General features: G+C 36.8%; 1 protein-coding gene and 1 long non-coding RNA gene across 2 annotated transcripts; both read right to left on the bottom strand.

Annotated features, from left to right (window-relative positions):
• Positions 1-214: 214 nt before the first annotated feature.
• On the bottom strand, positions 215-12,096 carry LOC107749313 (uncharacterized). Its single transcript, XR_001641014.1, has 3 exons — positions 12,045-12,096; positions 9,900-10,004; positions 215-408 (listed from the first exon to the last, which is right to left on the bottom strand). It is a non-coding gene; the product is annotated as an uncharacterized LOC107749313 (long non-coding RNA).
• A 2,513-nt stretch (positions 12,097-14,609) lies between these two features.
• LOC107749314 (carbohydrate sulfotransferase 1-like) lies at positions 14,610-23,699 on the bottom strand. The gene is made up of 3 exons (XM_016564427.1): positions 23,614-23,699; positions 18,474-18,641; positions 14,610-15,733 (listed from the first exon to the last, which is right to left on the bottom strand). Exons 2-3 carry the CDS (start codon positions 18,610-18,612, stop codon positions 14,610-14,612), a joined length of 1,263 nt encoding a protein of 420 aa, XP_016419913.1. The 5' UTR covers positions 18,613-18,641; positions 23,614-23,699.
• Positions 23,700-26,433: the final 2,734 nt, after the last annotated feature.

Raw genomic sequence — 26,433 nt, forward strand, 5'->3', positions numbered from 1 at the left:
TCACAAGACATTAATTGATTGATTGGAGTCATGTGGATTACTTGTAGATTATTATGATGTTTTTATCAGCTGTTTGGACTCTCATTCTGACGGCACCCATTCACTGCAAAAGATCCATTGGTGAGCAAGTGATGTAATGCTGAATTTCTCCAAACTGCATGGATGAATCATGTTTATTCATGGACAGCATGTCAAGAAATCTTTTCAACTCTTCCGTTTGGTACTGTGGCTTTTGGTGGGGTGATTTCCTTTAAATAAATGCCGATGTCAAAGCTCTTGCTATTCCACATCTCCTTCCCCCATCAGTCTGGAAGTGGAAGTGGAAAACAGGATAAGTCAGAAAGTGTTGTGAGCGGCGGGCGACCAGGCAGCTCTACTGTCTTAATTGGGAGGAACAGCGGGGCTCTCCTAAAGCAGAGTCAGGAGAGGACAAGAGAAAGACAGTAAGAGACTGACACATGAATGACAGAATCGTGAGTGCAAAGAACCATTCATTAAGCCTACATAAGGCTTGATGAGACAGAAGTGGCTGCGCAGATGTGCCGATCTGCCAACTGTTCACTGTCTCTAGTATAATCTTTAATCATTAAAAAGATAGAAACTTTCTTTGTTTTTAACCAGACAATGATAAATAAATTCTAATAGTTAACAGTAGGGGGAGCAGGGGTAATTAGTCTCCTGTCGTGACTCATTTCAAGTGACCAACCACAGTTCTTTCTTTTTGGAGGTTTACAGGCAGTGTTTTTCTGAAAAAGAATTTTGGACTGACCTGGCAAAAATTATTTGCATAATGCCAGTCTCCATGAACAGTTGTACAGAAAACAGCAGGAAAATGTCAGAAAATGCATATAGGCAATGCATTTTTCAACATAATTTTTGACAGTCCAAAAATACAGACTATTTCACATACATCTGAAAAAGTACACCATTTAAAAAAAAAATGCAAAATATTTTTGAAAGAAATCTTTTTTGCATTTATTTGCATTTTAAAATCTTTTTTGCATTTATTTGATCAAAAATACAGTAAAAACAGTAATATTAAGAAATAAAATAACTTTACTATATGAATATATTTTAAAATGTAATTTATTTCTGCAATGACATTACTCCAGTCTTCGGTATCACATTATTAAGTATTATCATGTTGAAAATCTTTTGAACACTGAAGTCTTTTGTAAACTTTTTACTTTTAATCTCTTAACTGTGACTTTACTGTCACTTTACTTTACTGTCAATAATAATTTGCGGTGGTGTACATATACATAAATTCACATAACAGAACTTTTTAAATTACGGTTACATTTATCACATACCATCACAGAATAATACAGAAAGGGTGTAATTAATGTAACAACAATAGATATGTATAGTTGCCAACAATCGACTGGTCCAGACACATTGACGCATCTGCCAACTTTGAATGGTCAATGTGTCGTCACTCACAGTCTTTCATTAGTGAGAATGTGTTGGTTTGTTTTAAATATGTATTAACTCAATATTACAGCCTTTGACAGTTCCAATATGGCTTACGTATAGTGGCCCAGAAACAGCCACTAATAAGGCAGATGCCATCTACCTATACATACTCATGGTAATAAAACATATTATTATTAATTTAATTGTTTCTTGACTTAAGTTCTCATTTTAATCGATTGATAATGTCAAAGATGTTTGAGGCAAAACTTCAAAGCTACACGCTAAACATTTTCAGAGTAAATCAGCAAAAACCAAAAAGCATTTTATTTATCTATGCTCTCTCGTTTTCCCTTGACCATCAAAAACACGTTCTGGAGAGTTAGGATGGATGCTTGGATCTTTAGGTCACTGGTTTAAATGCCTGACCCACATTCCCATCATGTAGTTGTGTTCAGATGTGGAGAATCAAATGGGGCAAAAGCAAGTTTGTCAGTCGCTTGTCACGCTAGACACACTTCCCTGGAGAATCAAAAGACACTGTAGCCATTGAGCGATGGTCTTTGATCTTTCATTCAAAATAGATTAACTCTTTGTTTTAATAATCAATGAATCGATTAATAAAACAACAAAAATCGGAAAAATAAATTCACATAAACATTTACATAACAGTATGACCTTTTCAAACACCTTAGAGCACAGAATTTCACATATTGACTTAGACCATTGATTCAGATTATTGATTAGGATCCTCAATATGCTGTGGAAGCACAACGAATCAGAAATATAAATAATAGATTTCAACAATCTTACTTCTTCAAATTGAATGCATTTTCTGCTTGTGCAAGATTTTATTTAGTATTACCAGAACAATTTATTCGTTGTTCCTTGTATTGAACAATTCAAATTTCCATTGATTTTAAACAATGAAACAATACGCAGCAGCACTGAATGCAATGCTCAAGGGCGCACAGATCTAGCTTGAATATGGATTGAGGGATCAGGGTCATGTCTCCCAGTGGAAGAACATTGCTTTAGCATTTTTGTGACAAAAAGCATATTCTGCAGTACTAATGTATTCTTCACATTCAACTTCTGTATGTTTAATGGCCACTATGCTTTCATACGCAAATCATCAGTCTCTTTTTGGGTAGAAGTGACTAGATAATGACTAGATAGTTGTCATACCCACAAGGGAACTGAGCAACAACAGAAGACTATGACACATGTCCCAGACTCACAAAAAGGTTAAAAGGGGTAAAAAAAAAATTAAAAAAAGGGCTTTTAAGAGTGACAAAACTGAATCATGCCCAAATTGATTACATAAAAGCTTGGGAGGAAAGTCTGAGAGAGTTATGTTTTGTTTCGTATACCATATCTTTCCATTGATTTTTGCCTAAATCGCGTTGTCAGAATAGGGCAGCATTTAATCTTTCCCATTACAGAAGATTGCATCCCTAACCTAAAAATTGCCCTGTGTTGAATTACTGCAGAGCTGCAGGAAAATGATGCAATGATAGCGCTGACTGGCTGATGGCATCACAGAAACAGTCCTTTCCTAACGGCAGAAAAATATCCTAAAAGCAGAAAATATAGTCTATTTCACACTTTTAAGGGTCTTTCAAAAAATCAGGCACTGGTAAAACATCAACTGTAATATACTGAAATATTTGTGATTTTTGTGTTGCTTGAAACACATTTCAGTCAAAACACATTTATATTTATGATATTTCTGAATGGCCATAAAAATATGTTTTTTGCAGCCATATGGTGCAACGGGTTAAACTGGACCATGCTAACCAGCCAAACCTTGCCCTAGTGTCACCTAAACAGACACTGAGATCACAAACTGAGTGGGAACAGATAAAAAGTGTGAGACTAGCTCAGGTTGCTCAAATTAATGCAATATGGCGAGGATAAAGCAGGTTTACTAGTCTGGAAACCCCAGTGAAGCCCTCTGTTATCGAGCACAAAAGGACCAGAGCACAATAAACTGGGTGTTGGTAAATTAAATGAGCTTGGACTAATTAAATGTATGCTCCCGTGCTCCGAAAATGGCATATGCTCTGGGAAACACTTGTCTGCGAGAATGGAACACATAACTGTGCACACTGGCATATTGGGGGATTTAGTTCACATGATGTGCATCTGGTTTTAACTGGGTTTGGAGGAGAAAAACCAAGGAGCTGTGATGTTGGATGAGCCCTAAGCCAATGAAGCTCCATTGGGAACTGATCACATGTTGAGTTTACGGCTTACATCAGAGATCTGTTTCAGATGACACTCATGCATCACATGCCGAAAGAAACAATGAAAACAAATGTAATAGATTGATCTTAACATGACATGCATTCAATGCTAAAAGTAAAAGCTGAGTGAATAGAAATCTAGATCACTTTTGCAAAAATATCCCTCCAAGTAAAGCACGCTCTTACTTGCCTTTCAACGTAGGCTAATTAAACACCACTGCCTCAGAAGCTCCACAGATCATCAATTGTGCCTTTGTTGTCAGTCTGTCCTCACCAACTAACTGCATTGAAGCTCTGGTAGTCTGGTCGATTGTGTTCCCATGTACAAAAGCTGGGCTTCTCAATCAATGAGCTATCTAGCTCAGATGCATCAGATGGGATTATCAGTGTTGGGACTTGCTTTGAGCCAGCCTCGAGTAAACCCTAATTAATGGCTGGCTTTTAAACAAAGCTCTTTTGAAGGATGATCAGATACAGAGGATATTATGATTAATGCACAGTAAAACGAACTGATTTAAAGTCATTTTTATAGCAGGGCTACAAACTCATTTGATCGGGCTGTAAACTTAATTATAGTTCAGGTGCACTATTAGTATTAAAGTTTATCGTGGTTTGAGAAAATGGATCAGAGAAAAGCTATATGTGACGCTGGAAGCTATGACTAATGAAATGAAGTCTAAAGCAGATGGAGTATAAATATTCAACGAAAGCTGTCTGAAAATGGACAGATATTCAAATGATCTAATTAGCCATAGATCAAAACAAACATCATAGTTTCTTCTTTCTGTTACTGCCTTCAGCTTGATATATTTAACTGAATATGCTTATAAGCAGCTTTGGTACACAATCACACTCTCCTCAGAGAACTGTTACCTATATATCATACTTTAGCTTATATCATATCAGAACTCTTGGAATGCCTCTCGGCCAATTGAATTTGAAGAACTAACTGTATGTCCAATAGCAGATCATCTCAGACATAAACAAACACAGACGTTATTAGAAAAAATGACCCCACACTCAATCTGGTAATCATTATGAACCAATCGAGCAGTGTACTTGGACTGTGAAGGATTACTGGCCTATTTTTGTCACAAAGCTGGTCCATATCTTTATATCGGTCTGAATCATATGTCATACCCTCCACAAAACAGACTGCAGAGATAGGAATCATTCAAAATTTATCATAACAGAGCTCTCTGATTATATTTACGGAATTCAATTATTCTGACACAGACAGATGGACTGGTTGTCCAGGAGAGGCCTGTCATTTGTTACCGTCAACAGTTGTGTCAGGCTGAAGGGCTTCTGGAGCTCAACTTCTGTGGCTGCAAACAAAAGAACAAAAGTTCTTTCAAATTGTACTAATCATTTTGATGCAGTGTGCTTACATAATATATCACTGTAAAAAATGTCTGTGAATTTAACGGTAAAAGACTGTAAAAATGCTACAGTAAAAACTTGTTAAATGGTTAACGGTAAATTCCCCTACTATATACGGTGAAAAACTGTATTGGACATTACATGTAATTTTACGGTAGTATACCGTTTTTGGAAGTGAAAAAGACCGTATAATTTATAGTGAATAACCGTAAATTGACATTCCCAGAATTCCCTGCATTACATTTCAAATTTGATATTGTTTTGTTGAAATAACTGTGTTTCTTCTTAGCTTTTTCTTATCAGTTTTGTATATTAGGGTTGTACAGTGATAAGCTCATATTTACTGTAGTTATGTGAATCTGCCATACCCTATGATGTCTAATTGTTCATGATAATTAATGTTGCAAATGTATTATTCACTGGATCTCAACTGGAGGAGAGCCAAAAATGGGTTGCAGATCTTTTCTAATTCCATTAATAAAATGCAATAAAGAATGTAATCATGCATAGTTGGAATAGCAAAATAAATTTATAAACATTTAAAAGGGAAGAGGAATGCTTCCCAAACCTTAAAAACCAATATTACTGATCTGAACGGACACTATCGGATGAAAACACAAAAACTTGAGGCTGGATAATGAAACTGTTGTGTTCTGTACACTGTAAGAAGATGTACTAGTCATTTTAAGCCAGGTCATTATCTGTTAAGTCTACCCTAAAGTTTAACCCTAAAACACAACATGCAATGCGTAATTCAAATACAAGAGCATGTGATAAATCAAAACAGTACATTGGGCTTTATTTTTACAGACTTTTCCTAGATTTACTTTTGAAATTGTTTTATAATTGATGAACCGCAACATTGACACTTATTGAACAGAACTGAATAAACAATGAATGTGAATTGAGCAGAATAATGACACGTCTTCTGTAGAGCTGCTTTAACTGAAGTTGTTTTATAATTGATGAACATAAACATTGTTATTTTACTTGTATGAATAAATGTGACTTGACTTGTGCTGTGTGTCAAAATCTGTGTGTCCATTGACTCAAACCCTTGTGTCACAAATTAGGCAGATGCCAACATGAGCAGGCTATGTGATATACCTTCATTCTCAAACTTTCACTAACAAAGTATATGAAGTATTGGCTGCTGAGAGCATGAAACCAGATGTTTTCAAAGTCTTTAACAACATTAAAATGAGCACTATTTAGTATTATTAATACATTTCAAAGTTCGATTTAAATGTCATTTTTGTTTACTGTTCTACAACAAACAACACATGAGAAAATTAACAAATAAGTATTAGGGTACATTTACATGGCAATGATGTGCTAAAAACAGATTTTTCTTTTTCCATTTTTCATGTACAGCCAGATTAGTTGGTAATGTCACATTCTAAAGAAACACTACGCAAACACGTAACACGCATGCGCATGATGTCGCAGTTTTCACAAACTCGCGTTTTTGTATTTTATTCAGAGATGATAACGGTATAATTTTCACCCGTTTTCAAAAGCTTGCGTTTTCAGGCACCCAGCACACTGTTTTAGTTGAAAAGGGTATTGTGTAAATGCCACCCCCACCCCTTATCTTCTTAAAATGAGTTTATAAATCAACAACCACTATTTTTTTTTACTCAGTTATATTTGCAAGCATAGTGCACAATTTACTGTAGCTTACACTCAACAGCATTTGAGCACAGACACTTTACTGGCTCGCCTTCCAGCTCATCGGAGGTCAACACCATTTAATAGATGCAGCTAATAGCAGGTGCTTGAGGACACCAAACAATATACGTTCTCATAAAAATAATTCCATTGGGCTTGATTATAAATTATTAGTGAAATTTACTGTCCTCTAAAAGGCTCAGGAAAAATCCTAGCTTGACAGTTTCATCACCATCACTATAGATATTACTGTAAACCAGTTTATCTTTGTGTTTAGCTGCAAGCAATTCCTGCAGAGAGACATTTATTAGTATTTCCATCTCAAGGGCAGAAGGTTGGAAACGAGAAATATGCAACATGGAAGACAAAGACTGCATTTAAAATGCATATATGCTTAATTTCAAAAGACTTTAAAAACTCCAGTTTCATGGGGTCCTTTTCCATAAAACATGTCCTATATAATCATTCCAGTATTTCACATCACCCCTCCAGAGACACATTTCAGTCCGAGAGTTTTCCTTTCTCCCATGTGTATATCATCTGGGCTAACAGACGCAAGGTGAATGTGGACGAAAGTCTTCTTTGAGTGAAGTTGTGTGTTGACGTCGAGGCTGAATTATGGATGAGTTCACTCAAAAGATGAGTGCTGTATGGAATTCATTGTGGATTTGCTGACAGTTCTGGTGCACCTTGATCCAGTGGGAGAGAGAAAGAGAGAACATTTGGGGATAGAAGTACTGTAAATCCTCTCCTCTTCATCATTGCGATAGAGTGCAAACCCTTCACTAGTCAGTCCAATCGTTTCATCCCCTGTGGTGCATATGTTTGGTGGATAAAATAATCTGATAATGCAGTGGAATAAATAACACACACAATCTAATGTGATCTCCTCCCACTACATACCAGCCTTTGGGATCCTGCCCTTTCTCCACATTCATCTTCATATACAGCCGAAGTTCATGCTTAGACTTGTGTGATAAGTTGCAGTCTAGAAAATGTACAGTGTGAATTTACAGTAGGTTATATTCGTTGATAGTAGTTATCTACCTTCAATTTGGCCAATACTGTACAGTATTGCAATAATAATCTGTATTTAAAAAATGTATTCAGTCACCACTTGTAGTACACTTGAACCCACTAGTGGGTTGGATTAAGTGTACTACAAGTGGTAACCAAATAAATTTTTTAATCAGGGAAAGTATGTTAAAAGCACATTTAAGTTCATATTCATGCTGTCCCAAAATAGCACATTTGAGTACACTAAGAAGATTATCTTAAGAAGTACTAAAGAATAATTTTTGTATATTAAGTACAAAATTAGTGCGTGAAAATAGAGCACTTTAAGTACATTATGGAAGTGCACTTCTTTTTCGCCTGGGAAGTCACAGTGTGTATTTCCACCTGTCATCAAAATAGACGCTAACAAACAAAGCTAGGTTCTCCAGATGAGATAACCATAGCAAAAGTACGCTGCCATTCACTTTTCATTGACATTAGCGTGATCAAGCATGACAAGTACTTTCATTATTATTATTATACATCACAGATCTATCATAAAAACTTCAGTGTTTTGTCTGTAAAATGTACTTTTAGGTGTGCCACATAAAAATTTGTGTTGCACGACACGATACTTGACCGCTTGCTTGCTGAAAATTACATTTAATAATTTCACAGACATTTTTTTTTTTTTTATTTATTTGTAAATTTATTTGGTTATTTGTTGTTTATTTTACTGTTGCTGTTTTTGTCACGTTACTTTCTTTTGTAATGTTGATGAGTTTTTAAAAATCTTAAATCATCATTGTTGATTACCATTGTTGAGTTACATCTGCCAAGTGTTGATATATTTGCATTCCTGGTTGACAATACATACTAAAAGTTACACTAGAAAAACTACTACTCAGCTCACCACACTACAACAGCATTGCAAACACCTCAGCAACTCTTAATTATAAAAATAAAAGGTTATACTGTTTCTGTAACATATCTTATAATAGTCCCATATTGTAGACTGCAAGTTAGCCTATAATAAACTTATTTTCTCCATGTAATACAGTGGAACCAAGTGTGTTCTGTAACACGTCTGCTGGGAGTCAATTAATTAAAAGTAAATACAACTTCCCAGCCAGAGGGAACACTAGTCATCATAATGGTGACTTCAAACGAAACTCTTCACAGTATTATCCCACACTGCAGCATAATATGTTATTGTTTTTATGGCCTTACAGTAAAACTCTGAATACAATATTTTATTGCAAGAAATCTACTGGCAATATAAAATCCTGGCTATTTTTACAGTGTTCTGTACAAAACAACATCAACAAAGACACCCAAGAATATCCAAACAACAAGAAGTGTGAAAAAAGGGTAATATTGGAAACAGATTGACTGGTATGCTGTCAGAACGCATTGTCTCACTGCATGCTGCGGTTCACAATCATATGACGCTTGCAGCATAGCTATTTTTGACACAACGTTCATGGTATAATGGTCAAAATGAAGCATGAGTTACTGCTTAACCATGCCATTTACTGTAACAAATGCACATTAATGCTTTTAAGCTACAAATACACTGACAGACAAAGTGAAACTCACTTACTAACTAGCTAGCGTATCTGCACTTTGGAGAATATTACAGTTTGTAAAGTTGACTTGTAGGCAATCATCTTTTGTGAAGGAAAAATTGTCTTGAAATGCCTGGAATGTGATTTTTAGAGAAATAAAGTGTGGGAGGAGTGAAAGTGAGGGTGCCGGGTTTGCTGAAAAACACTGACAGAACAGATGCTAAGTTTGCATAGTAGTATATGCGCACGCAAACTCACACATGCGCACATACATACACCTACACACCCCTTTACCGCTCGGTCCTGTTCTCAAGCTGCATTTCTTCCATTCCTGCACTGTTTCTCTCCTTTTTTAGCAATCAAACATCATGCACTCCTATGGCTCTGGGCCCACTAGGGACTATAAAAAGATACAGGCTCATGAAATATAGAGAGTGTTCAGGGTTCAATTTTATGGTGCCTATTACTGCAAATTGTAATATGGCTAATTACTCCTCGCCGTGTAGGATTGCTTCAGCAATTGTCTCATGCCCCCATCAGACGAAATTTCAAGCAAATGGCACCTGAGGGGCGTCAATTGAGCATTTCATTATTTTAATTATGTAGACTTATGATTTACCTTCGCAGACGGAGAGAACAAGGCAATTTGAAAGTCTTTCGTTAGGATGCTTTCCTCATGGGTACTGAATCCATTTGTATAGCTTTCCAGATGTACCGATTTGTTCTAAAAAGGAGGCAAGCGACATAGATAACACAAATAATTTTTCTCAAAGCTACAGAGAAATGGTCTGAAGATTGTGTCTTGGCCGTTCATAAATTACACATATTTTTATTTGTACCCTACTCGTATATTATTGCCTGCACAGTAGGCTACTTGTCAAATCAGTCTTTGTGAATCCCAGTGTTAAACACAGTTAGCTTGGAGAGTGATTCATCTTAAGTTTTACTGAAAATCTGAGAGTGAGATGGATTTTCAGACTGCTATGATGGAGGGAGCAGAAAATATTGGATTTATTTAAAAAAAAAAATTAGGATCAGTTTATGCTTCATCGTTTCTTTCAATAAAACATGGTTGCCATGGATTTATGCATTTGAAGACTGCACAGTTTGGTTCAAACGCTTTGAACCACATTACAATTCAGGGATTCTTTTCTTTGAAACTGGAAATAAACTAAAAATTAGAATTTTAATACATTTTAAACAAAGAAGAAATATTGTCAATCGAATAAGCAAAAACAGAGAATTCAGTGCAGTAAAATGTATTCAAAATGCTATGCTGAGAATAAGTAATGTAAAATTTTGTATTAAATTAGAAAAAAAAAAAAAACAAGCTAAACATTTTCCATCTTGGTCTCACATCTTTGGAGCTGACTCGATGTGTCAGGAAAACTGCCGATTTTGACAGATGGCTTTGGCATTGGCATAATAGCAAAAATAATTTAAATGAGGATTAATATTTAAGAGTCTACAGCACTTTTAAATCACATGCTACAAGCGAAGCACAAAATAGCCTTTCTTTTAGCAGCCTTAGTAATTCTGTATGTAAAAGAAAATGTATAGCAACTTACATTTTGAGCAGTGACAGTAGACCTATATAAAATAAACAGTATTTATCTCTATAATATTTGCTACATCCAGTTCTCATGTTCATGATTTCTGCAGCAGACTAATTTTCCTTTCCCACAAGTCTGTGCCTGACCTTTATGTGATCGTTTTCTAAGAAGAAAGGGGTCATTCGTAGAGAGCAGTTTGATTTTTTTTCTCTTTTGTTTCTCTCTTGGCAACCGAGCATATGCCAGACTCTTGACCTGTGGCCACTTCACTCCCATATCTTCATGCTAATACATTACTCACATGTACAAAAGCACGCTGTACACACCCACACATTGTGGATTTGCTCTGAACATCAGTTACCGCCATTCTCAGAGGTCTAAATTTGTCAGCGGGGTTAAGAGGGACAGAGGGGGCTGATATTGGCTGTGAAGAGATGGGCGATTAACTGTGTGGCTGACTCAGGCGGCTGGTGTCTTTGTATGTCAGGGTGCGATGGAAAAGCCAATGAAACAGTTCTCAGAGGGTGTCATAAACTCTGCTTTATTGCCGGTTTGTGTTGCCTTTGCAGATTAAGTTCAAAGAGAGATGGCTTCTCTTCTCCCTCCATCTTAAATCCCGTTTCTATTGAGTTTCTTCTATGGATATATTCTCAGGGCCTCTGAGAAATAACCCTGCAGTCAGCAGCTGCAGGGCAGAGAGTGATTGTAAATGAGGGAGGATTACTCCCTCAGGGTGCTTTTAACCCCTAGGATTCTGGTTAGAAAGTATGTCCTGGCATAGAACCCAGTGGTTACATTTACTTGGGCTTTCTTTCCAAGATCCGTGTGGTAAGGTGTTTTTGCAACCATTTACTCATAATGCCTCTCTTGAGACTTGAGCCAGACTTGTTTTTTCTTTATCCAAAACTGGAAGTAATAACACTGGGCAATAATATTGCACTGTCATGAAACGAGAAAATCTAATATTTTTTCCTGCCACTTCTAAGTAGACTATAACACTGGGGAGTAACCAACTAAAAATAGCGAGTAATAGATAATTAGCTGCATTCAGTAGCGTGAGGCTGATTTCGCTGCATTCAAAACAGTGTATCTGAAAAGCAGCTTGTCTTACAAATCGCCACATTACGGTTCAGTCGCGTTGTACCGAACCTAGAGCTTTAGAACATACATGCTATTTAGCGAGCTGAGTTTAGGGAAAAAAATAAACCCACCTGGGCTGTGCTTGTGCTCCGTTTTCAGTCATATTTAGCGCTAGGAAGTCCGATTCATTTGAATGAATCAGTTCATTTGAACCATTGCGTGTAAATGAACGAATCACTCATTTTAACTTGCGCAAAATCCCCTATATTTGCAGTATTTTCAGAATTATATTAAATGGCGCTGCTTTCACCATATATCTTTGCAAAATGATATTTCAATATTTCTGATGATTTTGTATTTATGTGCTATGGAAATAGCCTATATTCATCAACCCAATGCTTATCATCCATTAAATATGTTAATGTCAGGCATCCTTGCCTTTGAAAACAAAAAGAACTGACAAAAAGGGAGTCTGAATTATGGCCATGTCCCTTGGTAATCACTTTTTCAATTTTCAAGCTAAAGCTGGACTGCTGACGTTGAGAAGATGATCAGCACTTCACCAAATGCTCCAGCCTCAGCAGAACACCACCCATGTCAAGTATTAAAGGGGTCATATGATGCAATTTCATTTTTTCCTTTCTCTTTGGAGTGTTACAAGCTCTTGGTGCATAAAGACGGAAAACTGATGAGAATCGCAGGCCATAGAGAATACCATACAGCAGCAACAAACACCTACAACAAAACTAGTGCTTCAGATTCATTTCCATTTGCCACCAGTCCTGCTTAAATATTAATAACACAGGTCAATCAATGTGTTCATGTGTATTACTCAGAAAGCTTACATACAGACAAATAAGCACTCAGAACCTATCATTAATACAGCTAATACACCAGTTGCACAGTGTCCCACATAATTCTGCACCTTTTTCCATAAATAAATAATTTTCCATAAATAAATAATTGAATGAAACAAACATATTATATCATTGTGAACCATCAATTCCAAAGGAATGAAACAATATGAAAAGGAATAATTTAGTCCACCATATAGTTTTCCTCTTTTCTCTGCATATTTATTAATTGGCAGTGCGGCTGAAGATTTGCATTTAATCATCATATACCTGAGATGAGGAACTGTTGTTTACACAGCTTATTTCCAATATGTAAAAGTGTTGGCATTTAAGGGCATGTTTCACATAGAAGTAATAAATTGCTTAAAGGACCTAGCAGAATGGCATGAACAACAACACAAATATACAAAGACATCCTGAAATCCAAGATTTTTTTTTAAGGCTAAACACTGGCACAATTTAATATTCCCAAGCCTCATAATCTCTGCATTTCTATGCAACATTTGTATGCAATGAAGTGACATTTTCATTACATATTAGCAGATATTTGAGCTCAGACTTCCAAAATGTGATGTGTTCATGGGTTTAGTAATTTAATCCACGATATGAACTAAAACAGTAATTAGCAGGGCCACATTAACCCAAGGGATCACATGGGCTGCAGCCAAAGGCTCAACCTCAAGGGGGCTCTGTGAACAAGAGATAGCATATTAATTAAATGAGGATTTTGATTTGTATAGTTTCATATCTGTTATCCACAAATTGCAAAGTGGCTGCATAGCTCCAAAGTGCTTTTCCCAATGTTGACACTGCACTTAGAAATAATCACTGACTCTGACTCACAAAGCCATCAGAGGGAGATAATTTCTGAAGTTTTAGCTTGCAAAAAAAAAAAAAATTAAAGGACTTCAGTAGATGGAAACACATTGACCTGTCTGCCAGTGATTTAAACTGAACATGAACTTCTGTGCCGACTTGATTTCATTAAGGACTTTGCTTTTAAGAAGAACATAGAAGCGGGCTTTTCAGTAGCGGTGAGTGACATTTCAGTCATTTTAGATTTCTGTTTGACTGTTTATGGGGTTGTAAGGACATATTCGCTGATCAACATTCATACTTAAGGCCATTTAAGGGCTCGCCCAGACGATACATGCTATTTATTTGATCATTTGACCAGCTTTGTCATGTTCATTACTGGCAAGTCTGCTGTGCTTTGTGTCGATAGTTCTTTGGTCACATTAATGCACATTTACAGGCTGAAAATGGTGGGCCCGGGTGCTTATTTAGCATCATACTATTCTAAAGGCCTGGCTCATGAATATTAAGAACTAAATGAAAACTCTATCATGATTTTTTTTCACCAATATGTTGTTCCAAACCAGACTTTCTTCTGCAGAACACAGAAGAATATATTTTTAAGAATGTTGGTTACCAAAACATTTTGTTTACCTTTGACTTCAATTGTATGGGCAAAAATCACTGAGACAGAGGAAAGAGAATCATAAGTAAGGGAATGATTACAGAATTTTCATTTTTTTGGACAAACTATTCCTTTAAGGAAAGGTACCAAGCATCATAATCATGACCTAATTATTATTAATGAGCTAGGTTGTCACCAAAGTAAGATCTATAATGTTGCATTTACAGTACATGGCATTGACAATTGGTATGCAAGTTGTCAAAACAAACTGAAAAATATGTAAAAAATTCCGTAACCAAATGTACTTTGTTGGGACTTACGAGTCCTGTTTGATTCAATGTATCCACTGAATGCAATATAAGTCACTTTGGATAAAAGTGTGTTGCAAAATGAATTAGTAGTTTGCTTAAAAATGACCTGTACTATGTCCTGGGCTCCATTAAACTTTTTGTTATATTCCTCAGTTCATCTACAGACTGAACAAGCTTATAGCCTAGTAGAGAAAGAGTTCTGTTACAAAGAGATTGAACTGTCTTAACAATGTCAAAGTTCAGATGTACTCTCCAGCTCTGAGCTGTGGCTTTTGAGTCTCTTGTGGTGGAGTACTTATAGTTCCACTCTGAAGAAGATGGGACAGTGCCATTGGTGTTATGAGCAATCCATGTGAGGACTCTTTGATGCAGGTCCAGCCCCAGAAATCTGTATATCTCCTTGGCCTTTTCCTCAGGATTCAAGGCCAAGTCTTCATAGCGCACCAACAGATACCTACCCCTCAGCCATGTGGATTTCTGCAGGCTGGTCTCCACAGAATACTCGATATCTCTGCACGTTCTCGTTATCTGCGTCAGGTCCACGTACCGTGGTTGGCGGCCGGTGGCATTCCACATCTTCCAGGCCCTGAATTTACCGGCAAAAGCAGTCATGCGGGAGGCAAGAATGGCTCGGGGGTCTCTCACCAAATGGATGATTCGCAGATCTAAACGGGGGTCTTCTGAAAGCGTACGTAGGTCGCCTATCTCTGGGATACGCACTGTTTTTATGGCCACGTGGGTTCGTGCTTGGCAAGCCTGAGAGGCTAGTGTGAGGTTCAAGGCCTGGCACTTTTTTGGGCACCAGACTTCATCCGGTTGGCCTGCTAGAATCTCCTCGGCACCTTCCTGGCAGACAGGCGGCGTGCACAGGGCGTGACTGGAGCTGCGGCGGAAAAAGGCCCCGGTCATGTGATCCTGTGGTTCGGGGCGAATATAGCTCTCCAGGAAGCTGAAGTCACAGTTGTAGAGATTGAGTAGGAGGTCTCGGTAGGCTCCCAGAAGAGCTCTGCCATCCAAAGCCCTTTGCAGACGGCTACTAGAATTGGTGAAGGCCTGTTGCACGTGGAAAAGGGGCTCAAAAACATAAAATATGCCAGGATGTTGATTGAAAAGTTGTCCGGTAAATGAGGAGCCACTGCGGGTTTGCGCAAACAGAAGGATGTGCTTTCGAGTGGCGGCAGCACTAGTCTCATCAGGGACGCGGCTGTCATCGCAGAGAGATTTCCATCTCTGCTCTGGAGAAGAGAAGAAGAGAAAGTGAGATAATACGGTGCTCTGAAACCTCAGAGGACATTATAAGGCTACAAAAGACCCAATTAGTTCAGCTTCATCTTTAATCAATCATTTATTTGGGTAAGAAAATACCTGGAGCTGTAATTTAGGGAAAAAAAAAACAGTTTAATCTGAACAAAAACTTTAATAAAGTCCAGTGCAATTCAAAAACCTATTCTGCCCATAGAGAGGAAATGTACAGCAGTAATAATGTTGTTTTGAAGACTTGGATTGCCTCCTTCTGTGGTGGTAATCATTTCACCATTTTGAAGCAATATTTGAAAAATCTTATAAAATTGAAATATGAACAAAGAGTGCATTTCTCCATATACGAAAAAAGATTATGTGACTTTTGCTCAAAACGAACAATTACTATATATAGCAGGAGGGTGGGAGAGACTGATAACGCTTGTAATTATGGCTGATGAGAGACTGATTGCGCGTGGCACATTAGGTTGTACGAGTCGACGCTTGCTGGAAGTGCAAACAGCTGGTCCGTGAGGACATATTACGGCAGATTAATGATGAGATAATTGTAGAATTAATTATTGATATTCCATCTCTCGCTCCTTACAGCAGAGGGGGGAATTTCCAGGTAGCATTTCTAACAGTTCTCTGCTAATTTCTTTCCTTAGAAACTTACTCATTACAGAAGGGCTGACCTGAGAGAGATAAGCCTATAGAGAGAATGTCATTTGAATCCTTTAGGATGATCTTGTCAAACCAGCTAAAGCTATACGTCCATAACCAAACATGAATTATAATTGAATTTAAATCTCTATGCAAACTATAATTTAATGGAGGGCTTAAACTATGTCTAAAAATGCATCCTGGCACTTGGACTTGAATGCAGATGACATTCAATACACATCAATAGATGGGTCATTGCTGTTATGCCGTTTTTGAGCTCTGTAACTTTATGTCTGTATAAAAGTATTTCTAAATGTTTTGAGATATATGATCTAGTCAAGCTCAGATACTTCTATTTATATGATTATTTACACAATGGCAAGAAAATAAAGAGAATGGAAATCCATTTTAACCATCTTTTGACATATGGATAATATCATGTAATTTTATCTAAACTACATTGGATGCTTTAAAGTAAGACACACCAACTAGATCAAGGCAAATCAACTTGATATAATTAACCATAAAACACTGCAAATTTAACAGAATACACTGATAAAAATACAATGATAATATTTACTGTACTTGCTGAAAAGTGAACTTGAGGACATGGAGGAACTATAAAATGGTTACCAATCAATACAGTTATCCCAAGAAATAATGTTTTGTTTGAAATATTTTAATTAGAGAAAATAAAAAAATCATTTTAAATATCTGGCATATTTCTTGAGGATTTTGTGTGTGTGTGTACTTGTTTATGCTGCATTGAGGGGACCAAATGTCCCCACAAGGATAGTAAAACCTGACATTTTTGTCATTGTGGGTACCGGCCTGCGGTTCCCACGAGGGGAAAAAAAATTTTAAACTGTAAATGATGTTTATCTGAAAGTGTAACAATGCAAACAGGTTTTCTGTAAGGGGTAGGTTTAGGGTTAGGGGGATAGAAAATATCGTTTGGTCAGTATAAAGGTAATAGAAGTCTATAGAAAGTCCCCACAATTCACAGAAACAAACGTGTGTGTGTGTGTGTGTGTGTGTTAGAAGTCATTTATTTGATTTTTTAAAATCCCTGCTAGGTTTATTTTATCCAATATATGTCAGCATGAAATGAAAATTCACTCTGAACTATAAAATGGTTACCAATCAATACAGTTATCCCAAGAAATAATGTTTTGTTTGAAATATTTTAATTAGAGAAAATAAAAAAATCATTTTAAATATCTGGCATATTTCTTGAGGATTTTGTGTGTGTGTGTACTTGTTTATGCTGCATTGAGGGGACCAAATGTCCCCACAAGGATAGTAAAACCTGACATTTTTGTCATTGTGGGTACCGGCCTGCGGTTCCCACGAGGGGAAAAAAAATTTTAAACTGTAAATGATGTTTATCTGAAAGTGTAACAATGCAAACAGGTTTTCTGTAAGGGGTAGGTTTAGGGTTAGGGGGGGGGAAAATATCGTTTGGTCAGTATAAAGGTAATAGAAGTCTATAGAAAGTCCCCACAATTCACAGAAACAAACGTGTGTGTGTGTGTGTGTGTGTGTTAGAAGTCATTTATTTGATTTTTTAAAATCCCTGCTAGGTTTATTTTATCCAATATATGTCAGCATGAAATGAAAATTCACTCTTATCTAAAATGCATTTTATTGATCTCATTGTGAGCAATTCATGTGTTTCGTTTTTTTTTGACCATGTACTTTTTAATCAAAATGTCAAAACCCAATCTTCGAGTGAATCAACATACTTCTCTTGCAAATATCTGTCATTTCATCTGTTTCATCCCAGCTTTAATAAATATATTGAATGATGGGAACATGCATCTGTACAGCACAAAAGAAATGACTCAGAAGTAGATAGAGGAAACCCTTGTTGATTTGTTAATCAGAATAAATGTAAATACAATCCGTCAGTAAGGTTTTGTAAACCTGATTCAATTTGAATAAAACCACGCATTTCCACTTACAAATTTCATTTTCTTTCTTCCAGTGACGGCACTGATCTGCAGAATGCTCATGCAATGTTAAATGCCATTGTGAAAATCTAATGCTTTGTGTAACAGGACAGTGACTCACCTTTACCCTGGCGTCTTTGGCAGTGGGCGGAGTCTTGGCATGGGCCACTGAAGGAGTCGTGGAGGGAGCGGATGGCAGTGTACTGCACCCCCAAAGACGTGCACACGAGCAGCAGTAGAGTCTTCCACGAGCACTCCATACTGCTCTGTCACCATCACATGCTTCACTCTGTCAGGAAGGCAAGCATAGGCACTTTTACTAAAGCATTTACTAAAGCAACCTATGTAACAAAAAGGAGGGATTACACTTTTTATTTTTGGACTTTAAAGCAAGTGCATTTCAAGAAGATTTTAAATTTTTTTTATTTTAAACAGTGTGTCTGCTTTGCTTTGAGAGATCATTACACTGAGTGCTTGTGGAGTTTCATTACAAATAGGCAGATGTGAGATGCATTATTGTTCTGGGAGCTAAAGCAAGGGTTTGGTATTACATATTTTTCACATTTAATCATTCTCACAATCACATAATAGGCTGCTTGGCCTTATTACCATAGTTTTTCCATATTTAAATAATTGCAAACCTGTAACCTAAACCACAGTAACAAGGTGGTCATTTTTGTCACCTGGACTCACACCCACCGACCAGTCCATTTGCTGGCCGAATACCTAATGTATGCAGATCTCTTTCGATCTGTCAAGCTCTAATCTGATTTATTAGTCCACCAGGGAACACATTTGTGTTTACAAGGTACCAAGCTGATACAACAAGCACCACTGTGAATGAAATAATTCAAATATTGAATTGCCAAATTTTGCCTATTATTCATATTAGTCTTGTTGCTTTACATGTCGACATATTGTTTTTCATGTTGATCAGGCAGTTTGTTCCTATCCAGGGTTATTATATAACTATAACCATATTAAATGAAAACCATACAAACATTTTCTTAAAATAAATGTTACTGAAAAAAGTATTTTATTTCAGCTAGTTGCCAAATAAAATACTTCTCATTTTCACTTAGTTTAAAAATTTAAAAACTATAGACAAAAACATACAACAAAAACTTTAACTAAAGTAAAAATTAAGAAGGAAAACATAAAAACTATAATAGTACCTCACTGATACTTAAAATAACAATGTTCTATTTATGTACAGTAAGCAGTTCTTGGCCAGAATAAGATGTGATGTGGACCAGGCCTTTTGACTTATTTTCAAAGATACGTAAGACTAATGAGTCGGAAGCATTCATCTTTGTCCATTTGCGTGTGCTTTAAAATTAATTTACTTTTGAATGCCCAGAATTCAGCTCAAAACTTATAGCATCTCAGTATTAGTCACAGATGACAACCCAGGCTAGTTGGTCTTTCCTCAGCTAAAAACTTTTCAAATTGCCCCATCCTGCTCCAAAATCAATGTGTTGCTGCAGTTTTCAGTTCACACTGTTTGAGGTGTTGCTATTAAGACGCAATATCCGCAACATATTCTCTCATCACAATCTCATTTCTCTTCAAATGGCAAAAAATACCATCTTAAATAATGCAGTGCCTATTTCAGCTGTGATGTATGTTGCCACATGTTTCTCTTGAGGAAGCCCTTAAGAACCCTTTCATCAATCATAGGTGGCACAAAATTGGCAGTGATGGCCTCCAAGTACAATTTTCTCTGTTATTCCCTAAATGAATACGGTCTGTGGTATCAGTGATTTTGTAAGACGTAAGAAGCAGAAATGCTATATTACATATTTTCTTCTGCAGCTAATATAAATTAACATGTCAGAAAAATGTAGCATGGCAATTTTGTACGTTGTCAGAATTTCAAACACAATGCTATAGCATAAATTTACAGATATGGCAATCAAGCACTCAACAAACTCCTTATCAGTGAACAGCCATGTTGCTTGCCTCGGGTTCCTTTGAACTTTGCATGAAAACGCTCTTGCTGGCCTGCTAATTGAGCATTCAATGAGGTGGTTTCCCTGTGCTTTTTATTAGCTCCTGAGAGGGACTAGTCACCACTGCAGCTCTGTATGTAGTGACAGTTATATACAGCTAATGGCATAAGAGGGCTGTGACTAAAACAGTCAAGCATGTTCAGGAGATTGATCAGATTGTTTTGTGTCTGTGACAATCAATATATTGAAATCAGTCAACTTATATCTGCATGTGACCAGCTGGTTGTATTTTTGTGAACCTCTGGTTATGTCAGCTCTCCTGTTTTGTAACATATCTACACTTTCATCTCCAAGAGAGAGGCCAAAAACACATTATGATGGCTTTTGAAATAAAAAAAATGAATAAAATCTAACATATACTTTAGCATCTAGACTGCAGTAAAGATCTTTCTCTTTTCAATCACAGCGATCTTGAAATCCTCATTGGCTGCAGATCTTTTCAAACCATTTACAGGATTTTCAGGGTTGTCTCTTACAATAAACTCTCTTATGATTCTGCTTTTTCATTCAACAAACTGATTACAACACTGGGAATAGGGAATGTAGGGGGGAAATGTATTTCCATCAGTGTGCACACTGAGAGCTACGATTAGCTTTCTCTGCCATTTGACAAAATTGCTCCAGCCACATCGACCAACACAATCAAGCACCAGTACTATCAGCCGTCAGCTACTGGAAGAAATGGATATCTATTTCTCTCTGTCACATTTTTCCTATGTAAATGTCTTTAGGTCTCCTGACCTTGCTGTGAATGTATTGTTTTTAAAAACTCATTACAGCCATGTTAAAGAGCAGGTCATATGGGTTTTTGAAAAATATCTCTTTTGCAGTTTATAACGTAGCTATCCTTAAATGAAAACAATCTGCAAAGTTGTTAATCAAAAAAGTGCATGATAAATAAAGATATTGTCTCTCAAAAGAGAGAGTCGATTCTGAATCGCCTTAACGAGTCGTCATATTTTCGAATCTTTTGCCTGTTACCGGTATACGTCACTGGGTAACACATTTGCATAATCCCCGCCTGCACAAGAAATACGAACAGAGTCTGCCCTGCCCACACTTCCGCTAGTTAGTGTGTTTACATCATGTTGAGAAGACGCTGTGTTCAAGGATACCACAGAAATACAATTCGAACCCTTTGTTGTGTACATGTAATTTTACCAAGGACTGCTTTTCTAATCTTGGCTTTTATCATTGTTGGCTTCTAATCTTCTTAATTTGGACTAACAAGCACTCCGAACCACAACCTGTAAGTACGTGCTAACTTGCTCAAGGACTAGTGTTGGGTCGTTCTTGAACGATTCGTTCATTTTGAACGAATCTTTAATGTGACTCTGGAAGAACGAGTCGTCTCGGGGAGTGATTCGTTCAGTCACGCGTGCGCAACATCCTATAGGTTCTGTACTGGAATTAGTCAAGTAGTTCACCTGTGTCGGTTCTTCGGGTTTTCCGAGTCGTTCGTTCATCACGTGACAGACCCATAAGCTTAACCTATGCAGTCTGAGCCGGAAAGAGACTTAATAATAATAACCAACTCTTTATTACCTTTGTTACAACATTCAGTGTTATGGAAAAGAACCATAATGACAGAAATTCACACATTTATAAACTGTAAGATGTAAAAAGCTACAATTTGAGACCAGAAACGCATCACATAACTGTAAGAGTAAATAATAAAGATAATAATGATAATAATAATAATAATAATAATGACTATGCACCCGGCCGTTTGTAAGGAAGCTTGTAAATTAACTAATTTCTCTATCCAGTGCTGTCACGTCACGTGACAAAAGAACGAACGATTCGAAAGACTCGAGAAATGAACTAATCAAATCAAAGAAGGGAGGGGTTTGCTCCGAACTTGCTTGGAACGAATCGTTTCGAAATCATTGGCAAATGACTCTAATATTAAATGTATATTCTGAGAAAATTACAATGTTTTCTGACCTTAGATGCATTTAAACCTGTTGTAGGGGACTCCAACACAATACTAGGACACTTTAAAATACCATATGACCTGCTCTTTAATGTCTCCAAAGATGACCAAATAGTTATTATTTTACCTCACCTAATAAATGTCAGAGTAGTTTGAGAATTCATTAAATATCTGAATACTCACCACAATTTAAAACTTAAGTTTAATTCTTGCCAAATCAAAGTGTTGCCAAGGTCTCAATCTGCACTGGTATACATCTATAGCAGATATTTGACCACTTTGAACTAAATCACATGAATGAAAAGAATTGAACATTTATTATAATTAAATAGATTAATTGAGATGTTAATATAGCCTAAGTCTAGAAAGATATGCAAGATTCTAAGGTATGATAAGTTATTTATTATTACATATATGTCTGAACTCTCTCAGTGTGTCTATATGGCACAGCAGGCTACTATTCAAGGCTAATGTGCGTCTATGGCCAATATAGCTACAGGCAAGACACTAATGTGAGTGACCAATCCATAATATCAAAAAAAACAAAAAAACATAAATACAGTATCGGTCAATAAATAACCATCAAAATGTCTATAGTGCATTACCCCATAGCTTTCCTGCATAATTTGTAAGAATAAAAACTGCTTAACAATGGTTTGCTGGTTTTAGATGGTATTCAGTTGATTTGCTGGTCTCATTACGGCGGCTCACAGCCAAGCCAAATTTCATGAAAAGTGCCTTAAACCCTTTTAACGAAATCACTCAGTAGACCAGCATGACCATTTTAGGAGACCATATAATACTGGAAATGCAGTCAAGTCTGGTGTTTTCTATTTTACCAGAGCATGCCTAATAGCTGGAACAAGGTGCAATGCATGATATTTAATCTGTTTTTAAATCATGGTTCAAAATGCATTAAATGTTTTCTTTTTACACTGATAAAACGAACCATACCTAACTCATCCCACAAGACTGCCAAATTAATTACACAAACAACTAACAGAATATTTTAACAGCATCTTACTGGTACATATACATTAGTTTACATATCACTGATGTTCGCACTTTATATCGCCAGCTTTTTTATAAGACTAAATCACATCCGTCAAGAGCATTCCTTGTTTCACAGCCTCCGCTGACACAACTTCTTGCCCGAGCTTCGAGAGAAACTGTATCAAATGCATTTGCAGCTAAGAAGTTATTATGATCAATACCGCTAGTCTAAAATCACACGGCACAAACACAACATTGATGAAACCTGACAGTTAGATGAGAACGGGCACAGACAAGAGGACGATCCACGTATCTCTTACCACTCACGACGTGCAGAAATATTCCCCAATAAAACACGCATGGACTCGGTCCAGTAAAGTTGCTATCCAGATAGTCCTGCGGATCTCGAGTCAGCCCACCTATATCAGCCAAACGATATGTGTGCTGAGCGTCTGTATTAAGTGACAGATGGATAATGTTGGCTTTCTGTAAACGCAGGGGGTGGGAATCGCGCGTGGATAACCAGTGGGTTTTTCTCTTCCTCTGTCATTGGTTGGTCTGCGTTCTACCTTTACTCAGTCAGAGACGATCGCAGAAAACGGGCATTAGCGAAGACAAGAAGTTTCTGGTTGTTTGTTGGCTACCTGACGCAGACAAAGTTGCTTCTTTCTTTCATTGAGTAATTTTTGACACTTATTCACAGGGTTTCTAAAAAAAAATCGCTTTTTTCCCACATACTCTAATCTTTTCACGTAGTCTAATCTTTTCACATAATTAAAGATTCTCTAATCCAACCTGTTACATTTCTTAATTAGAGTAATGAAATTAACATTTGACGTCTACTCAGTCAACAGCAAGAAGCCTCGCAAAATAATGAAGAACAGATGAAGAGGAGAAGTATTGGAAGAATACTAAAATTCAACAGTAAAAAAAAGAATAACTCTTGCTTTTGTATTTGTAGGAATTAAAGATGACCAAATAAATTGTGCATAATTTGTGTTTATGTAACAGCTGTGGTGGTGGTTACAGCATATATCTCGGTCTTCACTTCCACATGGCATCCTTCCGTTCTATGTTTCATTTTCGGAAGGTGCGATGATGGGAATATGCGCGTCATCTATGCATCCAACCACACTGGAAATTCTAAAGGAAATTCTAATTATTGGGTTACTTCCAGAGGTCACCGCAAGATGTTATCAAGTGAACGTCAGCGAGGCACACCATGGTTACCGCTCTGCATACAGCGGCCTTAATAATCCCCGATATAGAAAACTACCAAATAAATATGCATGTGGATATGGCACAAAAAAAAGTAACTCCCTACGAATTAATACAGCCTCCTCGTCTACAGCATAAAAGGACATGCCATTTTTGTCACTTTGACGGTGTCTGGTGTTTGACGGGGGGAGGTGGGGCCTACAATAAAATTGTGTATGGCAGTTGAATTCAGTTCTGTTCAGTCAGGTAATGCAGTTCAGTTCAAATTGTTGTGTAATATAATTCAGTTCAAATTGTTGTGTAATGTAATTCAGTTCATCCAAAAAAAAAAAAAAAATGTGAAAGGAAAAAGATTTTTCATTTTTCTTACCCCATGGTGGATAATTTTACTTGTTTTAAGTAAAATGCACTTGTTTCCCCCCAGGAAACAAGAATAAACTTAGGCTATATAATTTTTCTTATATAGAAAATGCATCGTGATTTAAGAATTTTTAGTACTTTTGTACTTGAAATAAGACAGAAATACTCAGTAAGAAGAGCATTTTTGCAGCGTGAATGAATGAATGAATGAGGTATTTAAACATCGCTTACGCCATTAAAAGGGGGAGGAGACCTTAAGAAACTCTGGGTTTACCGAAGAAAACCTGCTCCCGATCAGGTTAGGTTCATAGAGTAAGTTACCACGGTAACTGACTCTGAGTATAAGTAACCTCTCTTTCAGAAACGGGCTTGACTTGCCCTGCTTTCTCGGGTTTGACAAACCTCCCATAATGAAACGGAAAACAAAGATTTTTCCAAGGGAAAAAAATGTAAAAAAGAAAACAACAGGAGAAAGGTTGATGTCCTGTTGTAATGTGGTGTTTGGGTTTTGTCTTGTTCATCTTTCCATGTCTTTTATTTTGTAATTGTTTTATGCTGTTTGTGTCATACTTCCCTTGCCTTCATGTATCTCAGCCTTGTGTATGTGTCATGTTCTGATTGGTTGTTTTAGTCATGTGTCTAGTTTCCCATTGGTTTGTTCTTGTCATGTGACCCTCTTGTTTCCTATAAGTAGCCATCATGAATACACTTACAGGCTGCTTTTAACTTCTGCTGATTGACTGCTTCTCACAAAGAGTATTTCTTTACACTGTTTTGCTGGCGCTTGAACACACTTTCCTGTTTATCACAACAAATGGCCAAGCAAAGCGCATGACACTGACAAGGTACGCGATACAGTATGAGACCAGTTCTAAAATCTAGACCAAATCTAGACAGTTACCTATGGCTATGATTTTAATAATACAACTGTCTGATTGATTTTATAGTCTCAAGCATTCAGAAATCTTGCAAAAGAAAATTAAGAAGTTTTACTACGATACAACCATGGTTAATTTTTGTAAGGGTTGTGATGTCCACATGTTTTTTGTTGAAGAAATTATAGAGGCTGTGTCATCTATATATAGCAAAAAGGTGGCCAAAAATTAAAGATTAAGTGGATATTTGAATTAAATGTTTGGTCAATAGTCTACAAGGATTTGATTGTCCTGTAAGTGTAGCAGCAGCAATTACATGACCTTTGGCTCCCTTTGCAGGCATTTGTAATAACATGTAATCCACATACATTGTTTATTTTGTATTACATTATGTATTTTAACAGTGTTATTGAATGAAACCATATAATTATTAATTAAACAATCATTATTGCCTCATTGTTTTATAGAATGCTTTTTTAGTCATTTGAAAGGCTATTGTTGGCTTAGGTCTGTTTTTATAACCACAAAAAGTATCATCTTAAAGGGGTCATATGATGCTGCTAAAAAGAACATTATTTTGTGTATTTGGTTTAATGAAATGTTTATGCGGTTTAAGGTTAAAAAAACATTATTTTCCACATACTGTACATTATTGTTTCTCCTCTATGCCCCGCCTTTCTGAAACGC

Source organism: Sinocyclocheilus rhinocerous, unplaced genomic scaffold, assembly GCF_001515625.1.
Source record: "Sinocyclocheilus rhinocerous isolate Xijiao unplaced genomic scaffold, SAMN03320098_v1.1 scaffold1311, whole genome shotgun sequence".
Lineage (NCBI taxonomy): Eukaryota > Metazoa > Chordata > Actinopteri > Cypriniformes > Cyprinidae > Sinocyclocheilus > Sinocyclocheilus rhinocerous.